Genomic DNA, 19,919 nt, shown 5'->3' with positions numbered 1-19,919 from the left:
AGTCTTCCTATCCTATATTAAACTGGAGATTACCCTGCAGCACTAAAAGTTGTATTTGTTGTTAAATTGAACATGGAAAACGAAGATTGGTACAAATCCATCCCTTGTAATTTATTGTGAATCCAAAAAAAAAAGTGATAATATTCTGAGTGAAAGCATGTAAATTCATAGGAAATCTAACATGAGTTGTTTTGGGCAAATGATCAGTACTTTAAAGTAGAGTTACTGTATGTACTTTTATTCATAGCTTGTGTCAATTTTCTCATGCACATGGAACTAAGAAGGATAAGTTTTTTACATGCCAAGCTGAAGTTTTGTAAACATTGTTTCACCCCAAAAACATAATTTTTTTTGTCTTTCAAAGTAAACATACGGAAATTATGTAATGCATTTTGGCTGCACATCAGCGTTGTCCACAACTTGTTTGCATTTGGCAATGTCAAAAAAAAAAAGAAATCGCAGGTGTGCTTTCCAGCAGCAGAGGTGGGACACTCATTGGACAGCTTCCAGAAAGGCTTCAGTAGGGGGGCCAGGGGAATTACTTGTACCTTTTATCCAATTAGAATGAAGCTCAGACATTGCCCCTCCCTGAGGAAACTGTCCCAGAGGCTTCAGGGATAGGAAGACAGTTAAAATGCGGATAAGCCCCTGTCTGGCAGGAGTTACAACCCCCGCCTCTCACAGGGGTTCCAGAGACACTTATATCGACTGATACAGAGCAACTGGAGATTCATTCTTCTTTATTTCCTTGAGAAACGTTTCACATCTCTTCAACTTTTTCTGATTCTGATATTCTTCAAATCATACATGTCAATGTATGTTGTATCCACACCATTTTTCCCAGTGTAGCAAAACATCCGCTTAAACCTCCAATTTTAAACTTTTGAAGGTTTTGTTTTGAAAGATGGCACAAATAAAATTTATTTTCTTTTTAATGAATATGATGTAATAAAAATGGTGCATTATTGATTTGTTGATTATGTGTTTGTCGAGGTTTAAACATGAAATAGGAAACAACTGACATGAATGACTTGACTTAATTTTCAAACTGTTTAGTTTAGAATAAGATTCCTTTTTTGTACAGTATTCCTTATCATTATAGACTTGATTTAAAGCACTCACATCAACTTGGTGGAATGGGAGGACAAAGACAACAAGGATGAAGCTTCTATGGGTCAAGCGCTTTCACACTCTGCCACTGGCATTGATCTGTATTTTTCATGGCTGCTTGTGTTGGGAAGAAACAGCACATGCTCCCTTTCTGAAGAACAGAGGCCAGCTAACACGCACGTCTTGATGTGTGCATTTGGGGCAAAGCTTCTACTGAATCTGTTGTGTATGTTATGCTTCACATTCAGCTAAAAAATATCCCTAGCTACCCTTTCCTTTCTTCAGATATCTATGGTGATATGTGTTTCAAAGATTAGACGAAATTGTATTGTTTACAAAAATTTATTCATACAAATCTTACAACACCTTTTTTAAACATTCATAAACGTTACCCCTGAGGAGTTCCGTGTGTAATTATAACGATATTACTTGCTAATATTCATTTTTTTTCACACAATAAATATATATATGTATATATCATATATCTTTAAGTTTAATCTTCACGTTTAGTAAGGCTTTTGGCGCTTTGAGAATGATACACATTGGGCATCATGGAGAGGATACCATGATGCTGGCAACTAGCTATCACAAATCTGTAATCTAGTACTCAAAAACAAATGCAAAAAGAAATAGTAATAGTAATAGCGCTCTCTAAACCTAATCCTGACACCGCTGATCAAATCGAAGTTCTGCGCATCACAAAAACAAGAACCAAAAATTGGAATGTAAGCTGATGGTTTGCAGCATTGTAGGGCCACTAAATAGCCATCTGTGATTGGTGGCGATTTTAAAGTCGAAGCAAGGCACCAAAGCCGCAAGCTGCGTCCTGCGTCACAAAGCCTGGGGGAGAATGCAAAATTGAAGAAAGATTGATTTCATACACAGGACTCAGGGCACAGATCGAATCACTCTGTCCAACTGCTGATATCACAATACTCAACTGGCAGTGTTCGCAAGGCCTGCTTTGCATAATGCTGTTTTGGTTTTCATAAAAAAATAAAACTTTACATTCATTAAGTGGTTAATGGTAAAAAGGTGCTCTACTTCTGAGAGCAAAGGAGACACTTCAATGGATTTTAGGTTCTTTTGCATTTTTTTTGGTAAGTGAGGGACCACTGGATTGGGGTAAACTTGTTGTTGTTGGGGTTGTTAGAGTAGTTCTGCAAAATGTCCAAACATTGCATCAATTAGAATAATTCTGGTTGATTAATTCAGGCTCAGTGATCCTGAACTTGTTAGAGAACACCAGTGCGGAGCAGTCTTTCAATGGAATGCTATTGCTGTAATGAGGTGTGATCACCCATGCCTTGCTCTGCCCTGTCGCTGTTGTAGCCAGGTTGTCCATCCATAAAATCGATCTGTCACAGTCTCTTTCTAGCCTGTTTTTTTTTTCTTATTCTTTCTTTATTTTGACCTCACCCCCATCTCTCTCTTTCACACACACACGCTCTCTTTCTCTCTCCCTTTCTTTCTCTCTTTCATCATCTAAAATAAAGACTACTTGATGAACCTTTAGTAGATAAATAATAGAAAACTATACAAGAAAATACATCTCAATATATCCATCTTGCTCGGTAAGGAGAAATGTATAAATGTTGAGGGTTTCGCCTTTATATTCTGTATTGATGATATATGTCACTATTTCGAAGATGGCCGCGTCGGCTCAAAAAAAAAGAAAGAAAAGAAAAGAAAATGAATAAAACAGGTTACTAAAATATCTACATTAAAATCACTTAAGTTCCAGGTGTTTCGTTTGTTTATAAACATGTCATCATTTACAACTTGTGTGTCTGGAATGACTCAGTGAGCCAGCCAATGAAACTCTATATTGTCACTGAAGCCTGTGTAAAACAGTAATCAGACCCATTTGCACATAGATATGAAGACAGGAAGTTAAATTCACATTCAACATTAAATTGAAAAGTAAAGTTGGAAAACAACAAAAAACCAAAGAAAACAACAATTACCACAGTGAACACAGCAATATATAATCAAAATCAGTGAGCAGGAAATTGTGAGTGCTTTAGATTGCACTGATTTTGAGGCTATTACAACTACTTTAATGATCCACTCTAACTTTACATCTGTTTCACATGACAAGAAAGTGAGGCACAATAGCAAGAGCAGGAAGATAAACACGGAAGTCCTAAAATTGTTTGGGGTGATTTTTAGGATATTACAACAAAACAAACAATAAAACCCCACATAAAAAGTACATTTTTCTTCCTTCTCTTTTGAAAAATCAGCAATTGAGTCTTTTAGCTGTGCCTCCCACCATTTTAGGAGACAGAGCATGTGACTGCAATACTTTTTATGTGGTGAGATAGACATGAAAAACCTTAAATGCCCTCAAGGTTTTTCTTGAGCTTCTTCAACACACGAATAGCACTAGAGAGTAACACATGATACTTTGCTCAAATTTAAGGACTAAAAGCATATTCTTCTAAGAGCTTAGATTAAAAGAAACACAGGAATGGTCTTTGTATTTCACTTGGTTCCTTTGGTTCTGCAACTTTTCTCTCTTTGGAGAATGTATTATGGGAAAGCTTACCAAAAAATAAACTATAATAATTCATTCCAGCTATCCCATTTGCTTTCCCCATCAAATTTTCTTTAATGTAACTTTAAAATATGTATTTGATATTGACACAATAGCCCACAGTTTGAAAGAATCGTGAGGAGATTTAGAAGGAATTTTATATACATATACATATATATTACATATATATGTATATATAGTATACACACATATGTAGGGAAATATAGATAATGTTTTATATCTTTTCAGGAAAACAGAAGCACAGACCAGGAAAGAAGGAGATTTAGATTGTATATTTTGAGTGGAGGATAATAGGGTGAAGCTGAGGTGAGGAGAGGGGGAGGGACCACGAGATCCCTCCAGACAGGCCTTGGAAAAAGGAGCCTTGGAACTCACCGGAAATTCGGGAGAAAACTGTTTCAGCCAGTCTCCCAAAATAGCCTCAAACTCATCCCCATCCGGGAGGGCATCAAAGTTTATGTCTTGTAGAATATGGTGAAAATTTAAGTCTTCAGGGCTGTTGTAAATAAAAACACTAAGCTCTTAATTTCAGTTACAAAAAAAAATAAAAATAAAAAATAAAAATAAATGTAACATTCAATGCATTGATTGTCTTTTAAAATCTATTTATTTTTCTGTATATTTATATATGTATATTTATATATTTAAAAGACATGATCTCAGGCGCATAACGTTCATGTGCACAATATTTTTTTTTTCCTTTTTTTAATTGTAGGCCTAAATAAATATATATATATAGCTATAGATATAACTAAAAGATTGGTCCACAAAGTAGATCTGTGCGTTCTCAAGTGCTTTTGTACAAAAGAAAAACAATATTATTATCAAAATATTCATTTTAATGGCTTTACTTCATACATAAATACATGTTTAAAGAACACAGGAGCGATCCACTGATTGTTCTGTTATCTCAGAATACTTGATCTCAGGGCTGTACAGAGAGGGCAGTTTAACGCTACAAATAGGATAGCCGGCGTCCCTTGTTTCTAAATCTCTGTCTATACCTTTTCCCCAGGACCGCTGCCAGATATTTCTTGACAGCCATTTGTTTTCGGTAGCGGCTGTAGCTGTCTGTGAAGATCCCATCCGAATGCCTTTTGGATAAAGGCTCTGTATCGTCTTCCATATTGCTGCCTCCACTGTAAAACGGAAAACCAGGATATTTTCTAGTAACACTAGACATGCCCCTTACCCAGGGATTAACAAGCGTATCACCGTCAATACTTTAATATATATATGTATATTATTTTTTATTCGTCTTTTTCTTTCTTACTTTCTTTTTTTTTTTTTTTTACAAAGTTAATAAAATAAATGTACCTTGCATTATACTTTATAGTTTAATATGGATACATGTTTTTCGCAAAGCACTGAATAATCGCATAGGACTTTAACCCTAGAGACCATACGAATATAAATTATTCATACTGGAAATTAAATTTATTCAACCACGTGGATTTTGTGCAGCGTTCCTTAAAGGGATACTATCAATCATGGAATGTTTGGGTAGCACAAATATCTTAATCATACTTGAATTTTAACAAATCTCAGATTAAAATATTATTTAAATAATTCCTCTGCTTAAATTTATAATGTGGTATTTTAAAATAACGCGACACACGTATACACACTCACACAAATAAAACGAGAAAGTATATGGCTCGTGAACAGTGGGGAAGAAAAATGAAGTACTGAACGGGAACACACAACAAAACGTTGTCACGCACTCAAAAATAATAAAATTAATAAAACAAGACTATGCACAGCAACGAAGAGAAACGCTAAAAAGGAATGTCCTTACCCTACACGCTTTGCCATCACAGATTGTAGATATTTCCTTGCTGACAACTGACCCAGCACCTTCCTGTAGGCCTTATTAAATATTCCGTCAGCGTGCCTTTCCGTTCTGGGATAATAAAACGCCAAACACATATATCGTCAGTCTCCCAGCGGAGAGGCACCATACCAAAATCAATCTGTCATTATGGTCCGAAATATAGGCCATATTTATGTTTTCTTTACGAATATCATATAGTCTCTGACTTTTTTCGTTCCAGAGAGAAATACTATATCCAACTCTCTCGTTCTCACTTATATATGTTTTTTTTTTCCCTTCTATCCACCAAGTTAATGTTCTTTGGAATAGCCAGTGACTTCTCGCCTAAAAACTCGTGAAACTCAGTGTTTCCGAAAAGACGTGTTTGGAAGAAGGCTCTACAGGTTTTTCGAATGCCACTTCCAGAAAAATATCTGGTCAGAATGGACAGAACATTTAGTAAACAACACAAAAACATATAAAACATAGATGAACAGAGACACGCTAAACAGAAAAAAAATCCCAATAATGAAATGTCCAAATATGATTTCCATTAATAATGAGGGTAACAATCACCTCTTCTCCGGTGGGTAGTATAACGTGTACACGTCGTCAATGACTGATGGAGGGCTTCGTATTGCAATTTGATCACTGTCAAAAGCCAAGTCGGGTAACGAGTTTCCGTCCTCGTCGTAAACCTCATTTTCAAGTCTGGAATTAAAGAAAAAAAGATGTTAACCACATATACTGTCCAGTTAAATCAAAATAATAAATACACTGCTTGTCTAAGGCTGGCCCCCTTAACATTTTCACTTTGATATTATCTATCCAATAGATTACAGTCAATAGACTGCAATTTCAATTATTGTTACATTTTGCTTTCTTGTAACAATTGACATCAAAGGCATTCCACCAAAATTACAATTACATAAATAGTAATACATAAATAATAATAATGGTGATATTTTAAAACTATTCAACCTTAATTTACATATCATCTGCTCTATGAAATTACAGGTTGGTGAGGACTTCAAAAAGACAACTGATTTATTCCCTGAGAACAACACCGCAGTTTGTCGAATTTTATAGTCAGGTCGTACATACGAAGGCACGGAAAGCTATGCCTTATAAAACTGAAGAAAAAAAAATACATAAGGAAATGTAAACGATTAACATAGCTTACATCATTAAAGTAGGCTACATTCGCATTTTCCAATGAAAGCTGACCTCAAAGGTAATTCTGAATATGACCAATTGCCCAGGTAGAAAACAAATATTAGAATAACTGAATAGACATCCATAAGAATACCTAATATATAGAACAGCAAATGTGATAGTCCTTGATCGATCCTATAATTTTGCACGTTAGCAATCATTCGTTCATTTTGCCAAACGTCTTGGCAAATTACGCCATTCCGTGACCACTCAAGGGACGGTCCCCCCACTTACAGCGCACCCCATTCAATGGGTGTGAGAGTTGTTGATAAATTCCCACTAATGGGTTTCCTTTTAGCAATTAGATACAATTCACTAATATGTGGTTCTAACTACCGATTATTTTCGATTACACTGAGTAGTTAATTTAGTTTGCATTGTTGAGTCAATTATATTAATGATATAGATCTTGAAATGTCAGAAAGGTCCCATTTTGACTTGAGGATTCAAAAGACAATAAGTTACGGCTGGTGTGCATGGACATTTCTACATGTAACTGAAATTTACAGTTCCTCAGAATTTAAAAAAAAATCGTTTGCTAGCGAGACAAAATTATTTTCTTCAATATTCGTTCGATCAAAATCAAATTCCAACCTTTTGACAAACAGACTCTAATCATATTATTCATTTGACAATACAAACATGGATAAACGCCATCTGCGTTCAGTAAAAGGGCAAAAAGAAATTAATCCGCCTTTACGTACCTAACATTAGGGTAGCTAAGCCCGATGGGTGAACAGTAGGCGCTGTAGTGCATTATGATTCCGTAGATGAGTAATGCTAAAGTCGCTTTTCTAGACATTGCCATTCTGTGAAAGAAATATAAGAAAGTTAGATAGGTGAAACATTAGAGTCTATAACCGCCTTCCTGTGAAACATAATGTACAACTTACACTGTGGAAACTATGATGAAACTATGAAAATGCACGTCCGAAAGACATTGACCTATTGTTTACTGAACACATTTTTATCCTGGAAAACAAAGAAAACACGTAAAATTGATTTCCCCTTACGAAAACCCAAAATAAAACTTTCTGATATGCATGCAAGTGTGGCGGAGTCCACTTGAAGAATGATAATATCGCGATCAAATTAATAAAATATTTTTAAAAGATTCCCGCTCGTTTGTTTTTATCCTCATTGCGCTCCGTTTCGTCTTCACACGTTTCCGATTTGTTTTATGCCTGCAGTAGGGTCTGACGATTTGAGACATCAAAGATGGTCACATACCTATTGCAGAGTAGAGAGGAGAGCTGGATGCGATCCGGGTGAGGCTGCGACTGTGAGAATGAGATAAAATCTTTCTCACGGCACTACTTCTCTGAAGCGCCTCCGCCGTTTCCTTATGTGCCCGTCAATGTGTCCACCCTCTACACTCTTATATACAATAAGCAATTATCAAGTTTCTGTGCAAACAAAGCTCCGTGAAAAGGAGTGTAAACATTTGTCTACATATTATCTTTAGCCGAAACTTTTTGCTCTGCGCTCCGATTCCCTCGGATTTTTATTCATGAATCCTGTGGCTTGCCTTTTTCATAAGTCGCATTAAGGATGCTACAGACGTCATCAACCCTTCCTCCCGGAATATAATAGTACTTCTCCTTCCTCGTCAATGAACTAGGCAGAGTCATAGCCCTCGCATGGACGTTTAGTTAAAAACTTAATTTTCGGACAAAGGATGAATGCTAAAATTTGTCAATGTGTCATATGTGTTTTAGCTGAGGTCATTTTTTTGTAGATGGGTTCAATACCATTGGAACAAGACAGCTTAATTGCTTAATCATATATATATATATATATATATATATATATATAGATGTTTGAGTGTAGGCATATGTTATGGCATCGCTACTGAGGATGATTGGGCTACTTTGATTTATTTATGATGTACTGGTTCAGTTTTAGGAGCTGTCCATTCCAATGGTTCTGAAATCTTAAACCTGAGTTTTATGCGCAATCAAGGCATTAAAGCCATGGTACCCAAGGCAGCTTTCATTAACGTACCCATAATCAAGCCACACAGTTTGACAATTGCGCAAATGACAACGATTGTAACTGTAACTAAAAATTCCCAAATTTGACAACATAAATAAACTATGCAATATTTTCCTACGTGATAACAAACATTACCCCTACATTTCATTGGACCACTGCAAACCAGTACATTTACAACACAATGCAAATGTAGCATACATATGTACATTTCCATTTAATAAAGTGCACTATGAGTACTTATTAAAATTAGACACTGGTCCAACGCATATTTCTGTTTTAAACCGCGAATGATGGTACAGACTAAATTTAATCCTAAACAGTCATAGGCTCCGTATCAGAGGTCGCAAGAAAGAAATCTGCTTCTCTAAAAGTAAAACTCCAAACTCAAGATTAGTTACTCTTTAAATAAGAAAGACACCTCTATAAATAGGAATTGATGCTTTCATTATATTTTAATAAGTAAAATATAATATGGTGGATGTTGTTTCCGATGTATATATTTCTTTATTTCATTTAGCTTTTTTGAATTTTGCTTTATTCAATAGTGTTTATCGGTAGGCTATGTGAATTAATTACTTGCTAATTATAATGTGGGCTTTAAAGTGTGAAAATGACGAATTATGTCAGAATAAGTAATTAATCAAATAACTTTGATGTTTAGGAAATACGTTCGTTCTTTCACGTATGAATCATGCAGGTGCAGCCTATCCTTTCGTTTACTCCGACGTAAAGTGACGAACGTTAAAAGTCCTGCGTGCGGGGAACTTTTTTTTTTTTTTTTCTTCCAGGGGCTGATTCTAAAATGACGTAGAAAATCCACCCTTACATAAACTTCTGAAAGTGCCGAGTGAAGAGTGCCATCAAGTGGCCGTTGGAGAAAACATTTAGTTCGCCTGTGCCCCATTCCTTTCGAAGCCTACAGCTCCTTTTCACTTGACATAATACCACATGAACGGATTCTGTCATGTAATTAATTATTCACACAATATTCATTCTTAAAGCTGACGAATTCTTGTTTCATTCATGATGCAACAATGAATATGTATCAGCTATCTTAGTAGATATTAAAGCCTACACATAACTGCCTGTAGTTCCGAATGTAAAAATGATCTTTAGTATCATTTTTCTAATAATGACCGTTCTGCAATGGCAACAAAATGTAATACTTTGATGAGGTTACATTTTAAAAAGTTAACCGTAATTCTGACCTAAAACAAGTAAGATGCATCGGAACCTTTTCATGTATCTTACTGCGTCATGCGTCTTGCATACTTTTTTCTGTCACATTTATCCACATTACCCATGATTTGAGCTGAGCTAAAATGTCCAACAGTCCATAATCCTTTTCATCTATTCAGAATAAATAATCTTGGCACTCAACAGAATTCCCTCCCTTATACGAAGCCTGACTTCAATTAAAGTGTCGGTAGCCTATTGTAGTGGCATTTGATTATTATTATTATTATTATTATTATTATTATTATTATTATTATAACAATTAGATGTATTGGACATATGTGACGCGAGTCAATTTCCCAAATCAATGAATACAATAGTTGAGGCGCTGTTCAAAGAGCCGTACATCACCTGAGAAAATGTGTGATACCCAACGGCAAGGAAGCATTTAGGCTATAGTCTCAAAGACAAAGAAAGTTTCTTTAAGTTTCTTTAAGTCCCAATCCCACAGCAATATAAATGGTTCATCCATGATACAAACAGGTTTTACCGTTTAACACAACAGTATAGCCTAGCTCCGTCGGTATTAAGCATTTTAATCGAATTTTAAATGTCTTGAGATTTGTGTACCACGCGCTATAACGCGCTATAACCTTTTTTTCCACTAAAAAAGTTTTTGTAGGATAGTAGTTCACTCGCGGGCGATGATTTAACCTACCACCTGTACCTATAGCGTTTGCGGAACAAGTAGGCTAATACATGAGCCCATGAATATCTAAAATACATAAGCATTTTTATTAAAGTAATCTACTTCTGTCTGTAAAATAGGTTAATGAAAAATGTAAAATGGCTTTAGCCCGTTCACATATATCCCACAATGAATTTGCTTATTTTGTTCTCATAAAAAATCGGATATCTAGTTAAGCCCAAGAATCAGCGTATTCCGAATTAGAATCTGTTTTTCTTTTCTTTTTTTACCCCATTTTCTCCCCAATTTAGTCGTTATACCAATTCCCCGTGTGGACCAGCCACAGTCCTGGTCGATGCGCTATCCTCTCTCGGTCTGGGGAGGGTGTAGACTGCCACATGCCTCCTCCGATACATGTGGAGTCGCCAGCCGGTTCACGCTATCTCCCCCGGATCGCCTCCCAGCTGGACAGGCGCCCCGACCTACCAGTAGGAGTCGCTAATATAACGATCAGGACTCATACCCTCACCGGCTTCCCACCCGCGAACACTGCCGATTGTGTTCGTAGGAACGTCTGACCAAGCCGGAAGTACAGCTGCCGGGGATTGAACCCCCGTCTCTGCGGTGGTAGGCGAGTGCTTATACGCAGACGGCCCAGACTGTTCAGTTTTTTGCTCGTGAACTGCGCGTGGATGTAATTTCACAACAATAAGCAAAGAACTTATCTGCAGCAATATCTACTACGCACTGACAACCCATTTTGCAATTATTGCATGCAACTAAGTAGCCAACGGAAACATCTATGCCTTTTCAGAGTAAAAATAATAATTAAAAAAGCTCGTCGGATGTTTCCTTCCTTCAGAGAGCTAAATTAAAAAATATTCATCTATATATATATATATATATATATATATGTGTGTGTGTGTGTGTGTGTGTGTGTGTGTGTGTGTGTTTTCCCTCACAAATGTCTATAAAAGCACTATAGGAGGCCACTGATAAGGCTACCAGCCGAGGATGAGTGCTGAAGGACTCATTTGGCACAGAAACCTACAGGCATCTGTTTGTATTTTATCAGAGTACCAAAAAAGTGAGTCCAGTGAGAGGTTAAAAATTAGGCTTTGTTCTTTAAGCATTTGAAGACAAAGTAAACAAGACTTGCCTCATTAGATCGGATACATTTTTCCTGCCCTTCTTTCAAAGAAAACAAACAGATCTGGTCCTATTCCACTGCTGCCTCTACAAATGTTCTCTGTGCTGTATGCTGTCATAATTGCATACGTTGTCTCACCAGCAGTAAATTTAGATTTAAAATTATCACCTATTAGCTCACTGCATTAGCCACATTATTGGCATATTATAACCATGAATGCAAGCAGTTTGTTAGTGCCCGAAAGAATAGATCCACTGTAGATGTATATTGTATCTACAATTCTTCAGGTATTAACTCCAACACTAACAACGCACACCTCCTTCAACAGCCAGAGATCTCATTGAGCTGCTACTCAGTAGAATCAGGTGTGCCAAATTAGAGTTCAAATGAAAACCTACAGGAAGGTAGATCTCCTGGAACAGGGCTAGGCAGCCCTGATATACGGTACTGCATTTTAATTCACCCATCACAATCCCTCGGTGATCACTGTGGCTTTGTTGTCTTTCAGTGTTAAGAATGGACGGTATTGTGCACTTTTTAAAATATTGTTAAATTGAAGTTTCACTCCACAAAGTTTTCAGTTTCGAGTGACTCCCCTCTGTGTGGAGTGTGAACACAAATCTCCGTCAAATTCTGTAAGTGCTCATACGCAGGTTCTTTCTTCTGACATGAGCCATTCATTGCATGGAATATCCCACACTAACATCACTTGCGTCACTACGTTGACAATATAACAGTGAAAATCGTTAAACTTTACACTTCCTGTAGTTCAACCTTTTTAATAATTTATAACCTATACTTCCTGTTTCTGAGATAGAGAAGAATTAGTGCAACTTGGTCATGCCCAAATATTATTTCCTTATCAGGAAGGTGGCAGGGGACATGAGAAGGTAAGTTTTGTATACCTTAATTAGGCCATATTTTCCACAAGAATAGGTGCATGTTATGTTTACTCAGTAAATAATTCAGTTATACATAAACTACATCGTTCAAAGCATAACAAGATAAATATTTAATTTACTACACAGAATAAACACATTTTCATAAGTTCTTAAAGTGCACAGATGGGATAACGTGCAAAGCACACACCAAATCGATATCTCACATATTGGGATAAACAGAAGGGAACACAACGTGTTATTTCAGAGGCGTCTTCTTACCTTGCCCTAATTGTGCTGTATGCTTCACTTTCCACCAACAGAGGGAGATATTTAGCTGTATGTCGGAGGCTTACTTAATGCCAGCTTATGTGTAGAGCAAGGCAAAGCCCTGGGGGGCATGAATAATGGCGCTTCTCCATTGACCAGCACGGCACGGTGCAGGACGGCAAGCATTCCTATCCTACCCGTGCCCTGTTGCATGTTGCGCTTCTCCATTACACAACAGACCCGTGCAGGTAAGAGGAGTCATGGGAAGTGTAAAGCGGAGTAAAGCGTCCTGAATGTGTAATAATTACCTATTGTATGTATTTCTATACTCTGTACTCTCATATGTTTTCTTGTATGGGGATGGGACGATATGAAAACAGTTTTCACGGTCCACCACGTTTTGGCAATGTTCCAACACTCTCCTCATCACTGTTGCATGCATCACAAAAACTATTAAACTACTAACTTACTCTAACATTACAGTGTGAAATATCCACATTATATAATACCACTAACTTATTTAAAGACACTCAATTTAAAAAAATTACGTATATAACCGAAATGTTTGAGCAGTAATACTTACATTATGTCTTACGTCTTTTACTGCTATCACAGAGAGAATGCCTAAGTGAATGCCATGTTAAGAAAATTTTCGGTTACGCTGACCTATAAAACGCTATTCCAAAAGCAGAATTAGATATCTTATACATCGTTAGAAAGCTTATACTCTCACCTACTGAATAAGTGAATTGTCAATCAAGCCAGACTGTACTAAAAAGGGCGACAACGCCGTTAACAACATGTGTGGTGTTATTCACAGCTCGTTATTTACGAAGGTACCCAGGCACCACAAATGCGCGTATATTTCACGAACAGATTGTCCAAGACAATATATGACCACTCAGTCTCAAAAGGAACATCTCTACGCGTAGAACCAATGGTAAGGTTGCATATTTATTCAATATTTAGTCCCAGGTATTGACTGTAGAATTCGCTAGTTAAGGTTACTCTCTCTTGCTGATTTCCATTGACCAATCAACGGTCTGTAGTATCGAATTGCAGCACGGATGGTACGTTTGGTACCTACCCCAGAGCAGTAGCTAAACAAAGTGGGAGCACGGATTCCGGCACGGCACGGTGGTGGAGAGGCGCCATAAGTAGCTACTCTTAAAATGCTAAACTACCAATGGCTATTCCTTTTAAGGCGCCATTCTGTTTGAATTCAAATACTCGCAGTTGTCTGCACTTGGGGAGACATGGCCAGAGTGAGTGGCCAGACAAGCCTGCAAGCTAATTCTGAACATACAACTAGCCTATTACTGGTTGTAGTCGATAGGCAGCAAATTTGGTAAAATGTTGGCTATATTCTCAAAAAGTTAATCCACTCCAAGCACTAAATTATCAACTAAACCTAACTCGAGGATCACAAAGCAATCTAAAAAATCTTGACTATCTACTATGTGATTGATTTATTGAGTGATTGGTTTATAATCAATTCTGCTGGACAATTCATACAGTTTACAATCCTCTTTTACATGATAATATTATGAATCCATAGCCTCATCGTTTGTCGCAACATACCCAATTGACTGAAACAATGTAAAAAGTAATCAGATGAAACAGTCGATCGTTCGGGAAACCCAGAGTGCCCCCCTTCCTACGAATACTTTGCAGATTTATTTACGCTTACGATCAATGTCGAACTGCACTGTAGTCAAATAGCATTTCGGTAGGCTACCGTATATGCTTTGAACTACGAGTGCCCTTTTACGCTTGAAGAGGCGCAGCGGCTTGGGTCTCATGACGTTGTCCTTGCTTCCTGCTAATGAGTCTTGTACAGGTCTATGGTCTTGTATCATTCCCAACATTAGGCTACTCCTTTATGAAACTAGAGGGCAGCAGAGGATTTTGTCACACACATAAAACATTATTGTATCGTTGCAGAACCGATTATCATGCTCTAAATTCTGTACTCTTGAATGTTTCCATTCGTATAGTCTTCGCTCTTCGATGTTTGAAATACAGGTTATGGTAAGATAAATAGAATTGCATCTTTCACGCAGCCCCCTCCCCCCAGAGGCAATGGAGTTGCTATCTCCAGCTGCTCCGTCACTCCCAGGACAGAGGGCGGCCATGTTGTTGGATGGGTTGTTGCAAGTTTAGAAGGGAAGGAAGTAGCTGGAGGAACTGGGAGAGTTTGCAGTCAGTTGTAGCCTATGTCTTTTGTCATGTAGATACATTCTGTGCCGGTTTCTGTTCACTTGCTATTTTTGTTTACCTTTTTTTGTTTTATTTTTTATATCGCGTTTGTCTTTCTGACAGTGCACATTGTTTTGTTTTTTTTGTTGCTTGAGTATTGTATTATTCCTCGAACTCGGTAATCACTGTCACGGTGCTCGCCGCTGGTGCGTTGGATATGTAGAGATGGGAGAAACCGTGATTGCAAGTTTGAAATAACAGCAGTAACAAGACCGGCCAGTTCGCTGCTGAGATTCTTTTCGGAAGCTAAGTGTTATCCTGGTCAGAAATACCGAGGGACGCATGTAACAAAGGAGGGAGGATTTCATTAAGGTAAGATTATTATAATGGGAATAGGACAGAACAGTCTGAATGTAGGCCTTCAGGCGGTCGTGTATTTGTGTGTGTGTGTGTGTGTGTGTGTGTGTGTGTGCACGCGCGTTGTTCGGCGACCATGGTAGTTATCACCAGTGATAAACTGTTAATATTGTCTTGTATCAACAGGAAATACATGCTTTGTGAATGCTGTTTGATGGCCACTAATCTGCTGGATACATGCGTTTTATTATTTTTTATTGATTTATTTCGGTCAGGCGGCCTCCTCCAAACCGTCTGTGTTGTGATTAATAAACACGTTAAATGCAGTTAACCACCAGCAACATTTTACGGAATACGGACGCTGCTTGCCACTGTGAACAGCTGTTTCCCTTAAGTCTTGTGATAGGCTACGAACTAGAATGCCGTCGATCATGGACAAAGTAGCTATAGCTCCTGGTTACTCTACAGCCTTATTTCAATTCAAACTGTTATGTGCCTTATGACGTAGACTTTGCATTGCAGTGTTTTGGTGTCTGTGTGTGTGTGTGAGGGGGGAAGTGATGATACAGGCTAATATTTTTGTTCATATATGACATCCTTTTTCTTTACAAAGTTAGTCTGACAACAGTTCTCTCTCTCTCTCCCTCTCTCCCTCTCCCTCTCTCTCGCTCGCTCACACACACACAGAAACACACACACACAACAGTTTTATGGGTCCTGTCCTCGGATATGACTCAACTGTATAGATGCTAGGCAGTTGTAAGGGGAGAAATGTTATAGGCCGGTGCTGGAAAAGCATTCTTTTTACGGATGTTTTATCTATCGCTAGACAGGTGATTATGTTGGAATCAGAGCCTGCCAGGTTTGTCTAACAGTCTTTATGAAACGAGGGATCATTATTATGCATGTTAGTGTGTTGGCATTGAGTCAGCTCCTCCTTAGTTGCAGTAATGAATGCTTGAAGTGAACAGCTGCAAATGGAGCACACCTGACAAATAGCTGCCACCACACAGACGAATAACTAGTTGGATAATTCAGCTGTGAACCTACAAAAAACTCGCAGTTCCACAACTTTGTTGTTGTGCACTTCTCATTCAGTGTACTTTATGTGTTAAGATTCAACTGGCAGTTTTCTTCAGATACCTCTCCTTCGCCTTGGACGTGAACATTTTACATAAGTAGTTCTGCAGTGTCAGTTTTGAACCCAAACAGACTTGTGCACTTGTGATTAGTTCATTCCTTTATCTGTGTCTTGTCTGTAGAAAGAATTAGTGTTCTGGATGTCTCTTGCTGTGTTGCTCTGAGATGGCCCCTGATAAGTCATCTGGCAAAGTAATTGTTCCTACAACAAACTCGTATTTATTTATTTATTTTTAAACTGTGGTGTTGAGAACAACAGTGGCCCTTGGCTCTTGCTTGTTAAATGTCCAAGCAGCACCAGAAAGCTGGGTGAGGCTGAGATTAAAACTGAGTAAAGCGGTCAACACTGTGGAGAAGGCTAATACCTCTGTCACGGGCAACTGGGGGTGGAGGCTTACAGTTTTGAGTGCGAGATTTGGCTACATCTTTTTCCTTTTCGAATCTTTCATGTAGGGCAGCGGTCTCAAACTCCAGTCCTTGAGAGCCGTTGTCTCCAGTGGGCTCGCAATTTCCCTTTAATCAGCAGCTAATTTAGGTCTGGGGAAGAAGGTGTGCGGACTCTTCAGCCAAGTGTTGAAGTGCAGGAACACATAATATCCCGCTGACACGGTGGCCCTCCAGGATATGAGTTGATCCCTGATATAGGGGAATCTGTACATTGTGCACCTTTTTTTCTAAACATATTTCCTCTTTCATAGCCGCTGAAATTGTCAAATGTGCCAAGATGTTCCCAGGATGCATTTTGCGGCATAGGCACTGATGAGCTATTCATAGAACGTATTGAGTAATAGTGTTTTCAGATAAGATTGTGCTGAAAAGCATTCAGTAGAGGTCATTATGGACCAGTAGCATTTGTAAGGAATTCAGTGGGGGCACTGCATGGTCTGAGTCCTGGAATTATTTTGCTGTTTTTCATTTCACACAGCAGCTAGCCTTTTCACTACCAGGATGGTTAGAAACTCCTGAATGCTACAGAAGAGGCCTGTCTAGAACCCTTGATGGTATGTGTGTGTGTGTATGTGTGTGTGTGAGGGTGAGGTACCTAAAAGCAATTCAATGCAAAAAAAAGGCTGCATTCAGCCTCGTTGTTGTTGATGAGCAGGTGCATTTCTCCTGAGCCGAGGGCTGCACTGAAGCAGAGAAGAGTAACTTCTGTTACTCAAATTTTAAGCTTTTGCATCATCAGCCACCCTGCAAGTAAAGCGCACGCATTTTTCTTCAGGAGAGCAGTACGAAAACGAATATTACTTGTGCCAATTATGAAACTTTTGTTTCAGGACTCTGAAGTGGCACTGCAGGTGTAGTTTTCCCCTTCCTGAGCACTGAGAACCGTTTGCCTCTTTAGTGGCAGAGTGGATACACATGTGGATGTAGAGCACATCACCAGAAAGGTGTGTAATTTTCCTTTGTGTGTAACGAGCATGAACGCCATTGACCGAGTAGCGCGAAGGAGCCGCGAGAGAATGGGATGCCGGGGGCCTGTAGCTGGGCCCGGTGCAGCTGGCTGCGATGGGAAAGGGGCGGGGCTGTGTACGCATCACGGCCGGGCCTTGTACTGAGATAACACTGCCATGGCTGCGCAGGGGTAATCCCCTCATGGACCTCCTGCAGGGAGAGGACGGGCGGCCCTGTCTGCGGGAGCTGGGCCAAACCAACCGTCCCTGCGGCCGGCCATTTTAACAGCGCTCCCGCCAGCAGCCTTCCTGCTGCCGGCCTCCACGCCGACGGGTGGAGCTCTGGTGGAGAGAGCGCTGGGTTTTTATGCTCGGTGTAGAACGTCCCTGAAGAAAAATAAGCACAGCTTTCCCACATTTAGGCCCGCTAGGGATTTTGACTCCGGTTGCGTTTAGCAGGCCGGCAGCGACGCAATGGTTGGCGAGGGACATGTTTACTAATCATGCAGAATCGTGTAGAACATCGTCCAAGTTCCGCCCATAGCTGTGTCCTTTACAAAGACGAATCCAGCGCGAGGCGTCCGAGGCGCATTTCTCCATCTCTAGACAATGGAAGACAATCGCTCCAGGGAGAACGAAGCTGCACTTGCCACAGACGACTGTTTGAATGTTTCATAACTCCCTCTTGAGCGGTAGTGGCTGGTTCCAGCCCCTGGGCGTGTGGTGCTCCTGTGCTGGCACATCCGGTGTGGTGTCTGCAGCACCCCTGAGCTTTCACAGGACTCTGTTTATACAGCACATTACTGTTCCGGCCCTGCGGCTGTCCTCCGGGATTTAAGTCCAGTCCTAACAGCGCCTGCAAATTCAGCTTCCTGCTCTGACATCAAGAGAAGACTGCAAAGCTCTACCGTCCATGTCAAAGAACTTTCTGTAGATGGGCTGTTTAAATTTGTGCATGTGTGATGAGTCATTCTTTTTGGCTTCCAGCGCATTTGTTTTATGGACCCATTTCTTCTCTGAATAATGACTACAAGAGCAGAGAGAGCCAGACATTTTGCGTACTTCAGATCCTGAGTTTAGAGTTGATTTCATTCATATTTCCCGCAGCCCTTGAGACCCGTAATGAGTGGTTTTGTTGGGAGGGAAGGTTATGATGCGAAGGCGTCCCGTACGCACTCTGAGATTAACCCTTCATGGGCTGGGGCGTTGCTCTTACGGAGAGCAGTGGGTGCGTGATGTCAGCCGTAACCGTGAACAACCGTGTCTCAGCCTTTGAGAGCCGCGCGTCCATAGCGACGGTCGCATGCCTCCTCCTCCTATTCGGCTGAGCTGTGGCGGACGTGGGCCGTTCGCGAGACCATCCTCAGCCTCGTCCCCAGACTTCCGTGCCCTCTGCCAACGGGAGGGAGACCAGCTCGGCAAGTCGGAGGACTGGCTGTGATCCCTGTGCCTCTGAGGCCTGGCTGATGTCCTGTTCCCCTGCATTTCAGATGAGCGGGGCTTGTAAGCAGATAGCGCTGCTTCTGTTTCCTCCAGGCGTGTTTCTGCAGGGACCAGGCCCCAGGCCGTCCCTCGCTTTCCCTCATTTTGTGAGGCTGAATGAACTGGGGCACAGCCGCGTGACGTCACGTGCAGGTCGGCCTGCTGGAACGGCTTGAGTACCGCCGTGCGAACGCCGGCGCCCTTAAACCCATTCTCCTTCAGTTCACGCTCCGCCGGTCCTTTTGTGTTCCCCGTTTTCGTTTTTCTAGCGTCCTAGCGCCCATTGTGCCTTTCGGCCGCATTGTAACATAATAGATTTATTTATTTATTTATTATTACCTTTACCTGAGAGTGCGCCGGCGGTGCGACTGACGCGGTGTTGCCGAGGGCGCCGGGTGAGGGGCAGATAGCGCCCGACCCCCTGATCTCTCCAAGCGATCTGGTTTCAAAGCGGGGCCCTGTTTTCCCCCTCCTCCCTCGCCCTCGCCCTCG

At 40.0% G+C, this 19,919-nt stretch overlaps 2 protein-coding genes across 4 annotated transcripts in view; one reads left to right on the top strand and one right to left on the bottom strand.

Annotated features, from left to right (window-relative positions):
• Positions 1 to 1,812: 1,812 nt before the first annotated feature.
• On the bottom strand, positions 1,813 to 8,283 carry LOC118224793 (glucagon family neuropeptides-like). 3 transcript variants are annotated; one of them, XM_035412508.1, is made up of 7 exons: positions 7,929 to 8,274; positions 7,403 to 7,507; positions 6,060 to 6,194; positions 5,469 to 5,573; positions 4,675 to 4,809; positions 4,046 to 4,166; positions 1,813 to 1,950 (listed from the first exon to the last, which is right to left on the bottom strand). In XM_035412508.1, the coding sequence occupies exons 2-7, from the start codon at positions 7,504 to 7,506 to the stop codon at positions 1,942 to 1,944; spliced, it is 609 nt and encodes a 202-aa protein (XP_035268399.1). In that variant the 5' UTR covers position 7,507; positions 7,929 to 8,274; the 3' UTR covers positions 1,813 to 1,941. The 3 variants fall into 3 exon arrangements, with proteins under 3 accessions (XP_035268399.1, XP_035268398.1, XP_035268400.1); XM_035412507.1 differs by lacking the exon at positions 1,813 to 1,950 and having other exon boundaries at positions 2,426 to 4,166; positions 7,929 to 8,283; XM_035412509.1 differs by lacking the exons at positions 1,813 to 1,950; positions 4,046 to 4,166; positions 5,469 to 5,573 and having other exon boundaries at positions 4,495 to 4,809; positions 7,929 to 8,263.
• A 6,285-nt stretch (positions 8,284 to 14,568) lies between these two features.
• yes1 (YES proto-oncogene 1, Src family tyrosine kinase) overlaps positions 14,569 to 19,919 on the top strand; it is a 36,912-nt gene continuing 31,561 nt past the window's right edge. Inside the window, exon 1 of the mRNA XM_035415705.1 lies at positions 14,569 to 15,426. The gene's annotated coding sequence lies outside the window, so the exon portion shown is untranslated. The remainder of the gene's footprint in view (positions 15,427 to 19,919) is intronic.

The sequence above is a fragment of the Anguilla anguilla genome, chromosome 4 (genome assembly GCF_013347855.1).
Source record: "Anguilla anguilla isolate fAngAng1 chromosome 4, fAngAng1.pri, whole genome shotgun sequence".
NCBI classification, from domain to species: Eukaryota; Metazoa; Chordata; class Actinopteri; order Anguilliformes; family Anguillidae; genus Anguilla; species Anguilla anguilla.
This window is presented reverse-complemented; position numbering and strand designations above follow the sequence as displayed.

Bases quoted from the DNA above. Each gene is read 5' to 3' on its own strand.
- LOC118224793 (XM_035412507.1), bottom strand. From the start codon at position 7,506: ATGGCAATGTCTAGAAAAGCGACTTTAGCATTACTCATCTACGGAATC. The intron at 6,195-7,402 runs GTACGTAAAGGC...CTTTAATTCCAG, and splicing joins CTTAGCTACCCTAATGTTAG to ACTTGAAAATGAGGTTTACG. The intron at 5,574-6,059 runs GTGATTGTTACC...TTATTATCCCAG, and splicing joins TACTACCCACCGGAGAAGAG to AACGGAAAGGCACGCTGACG.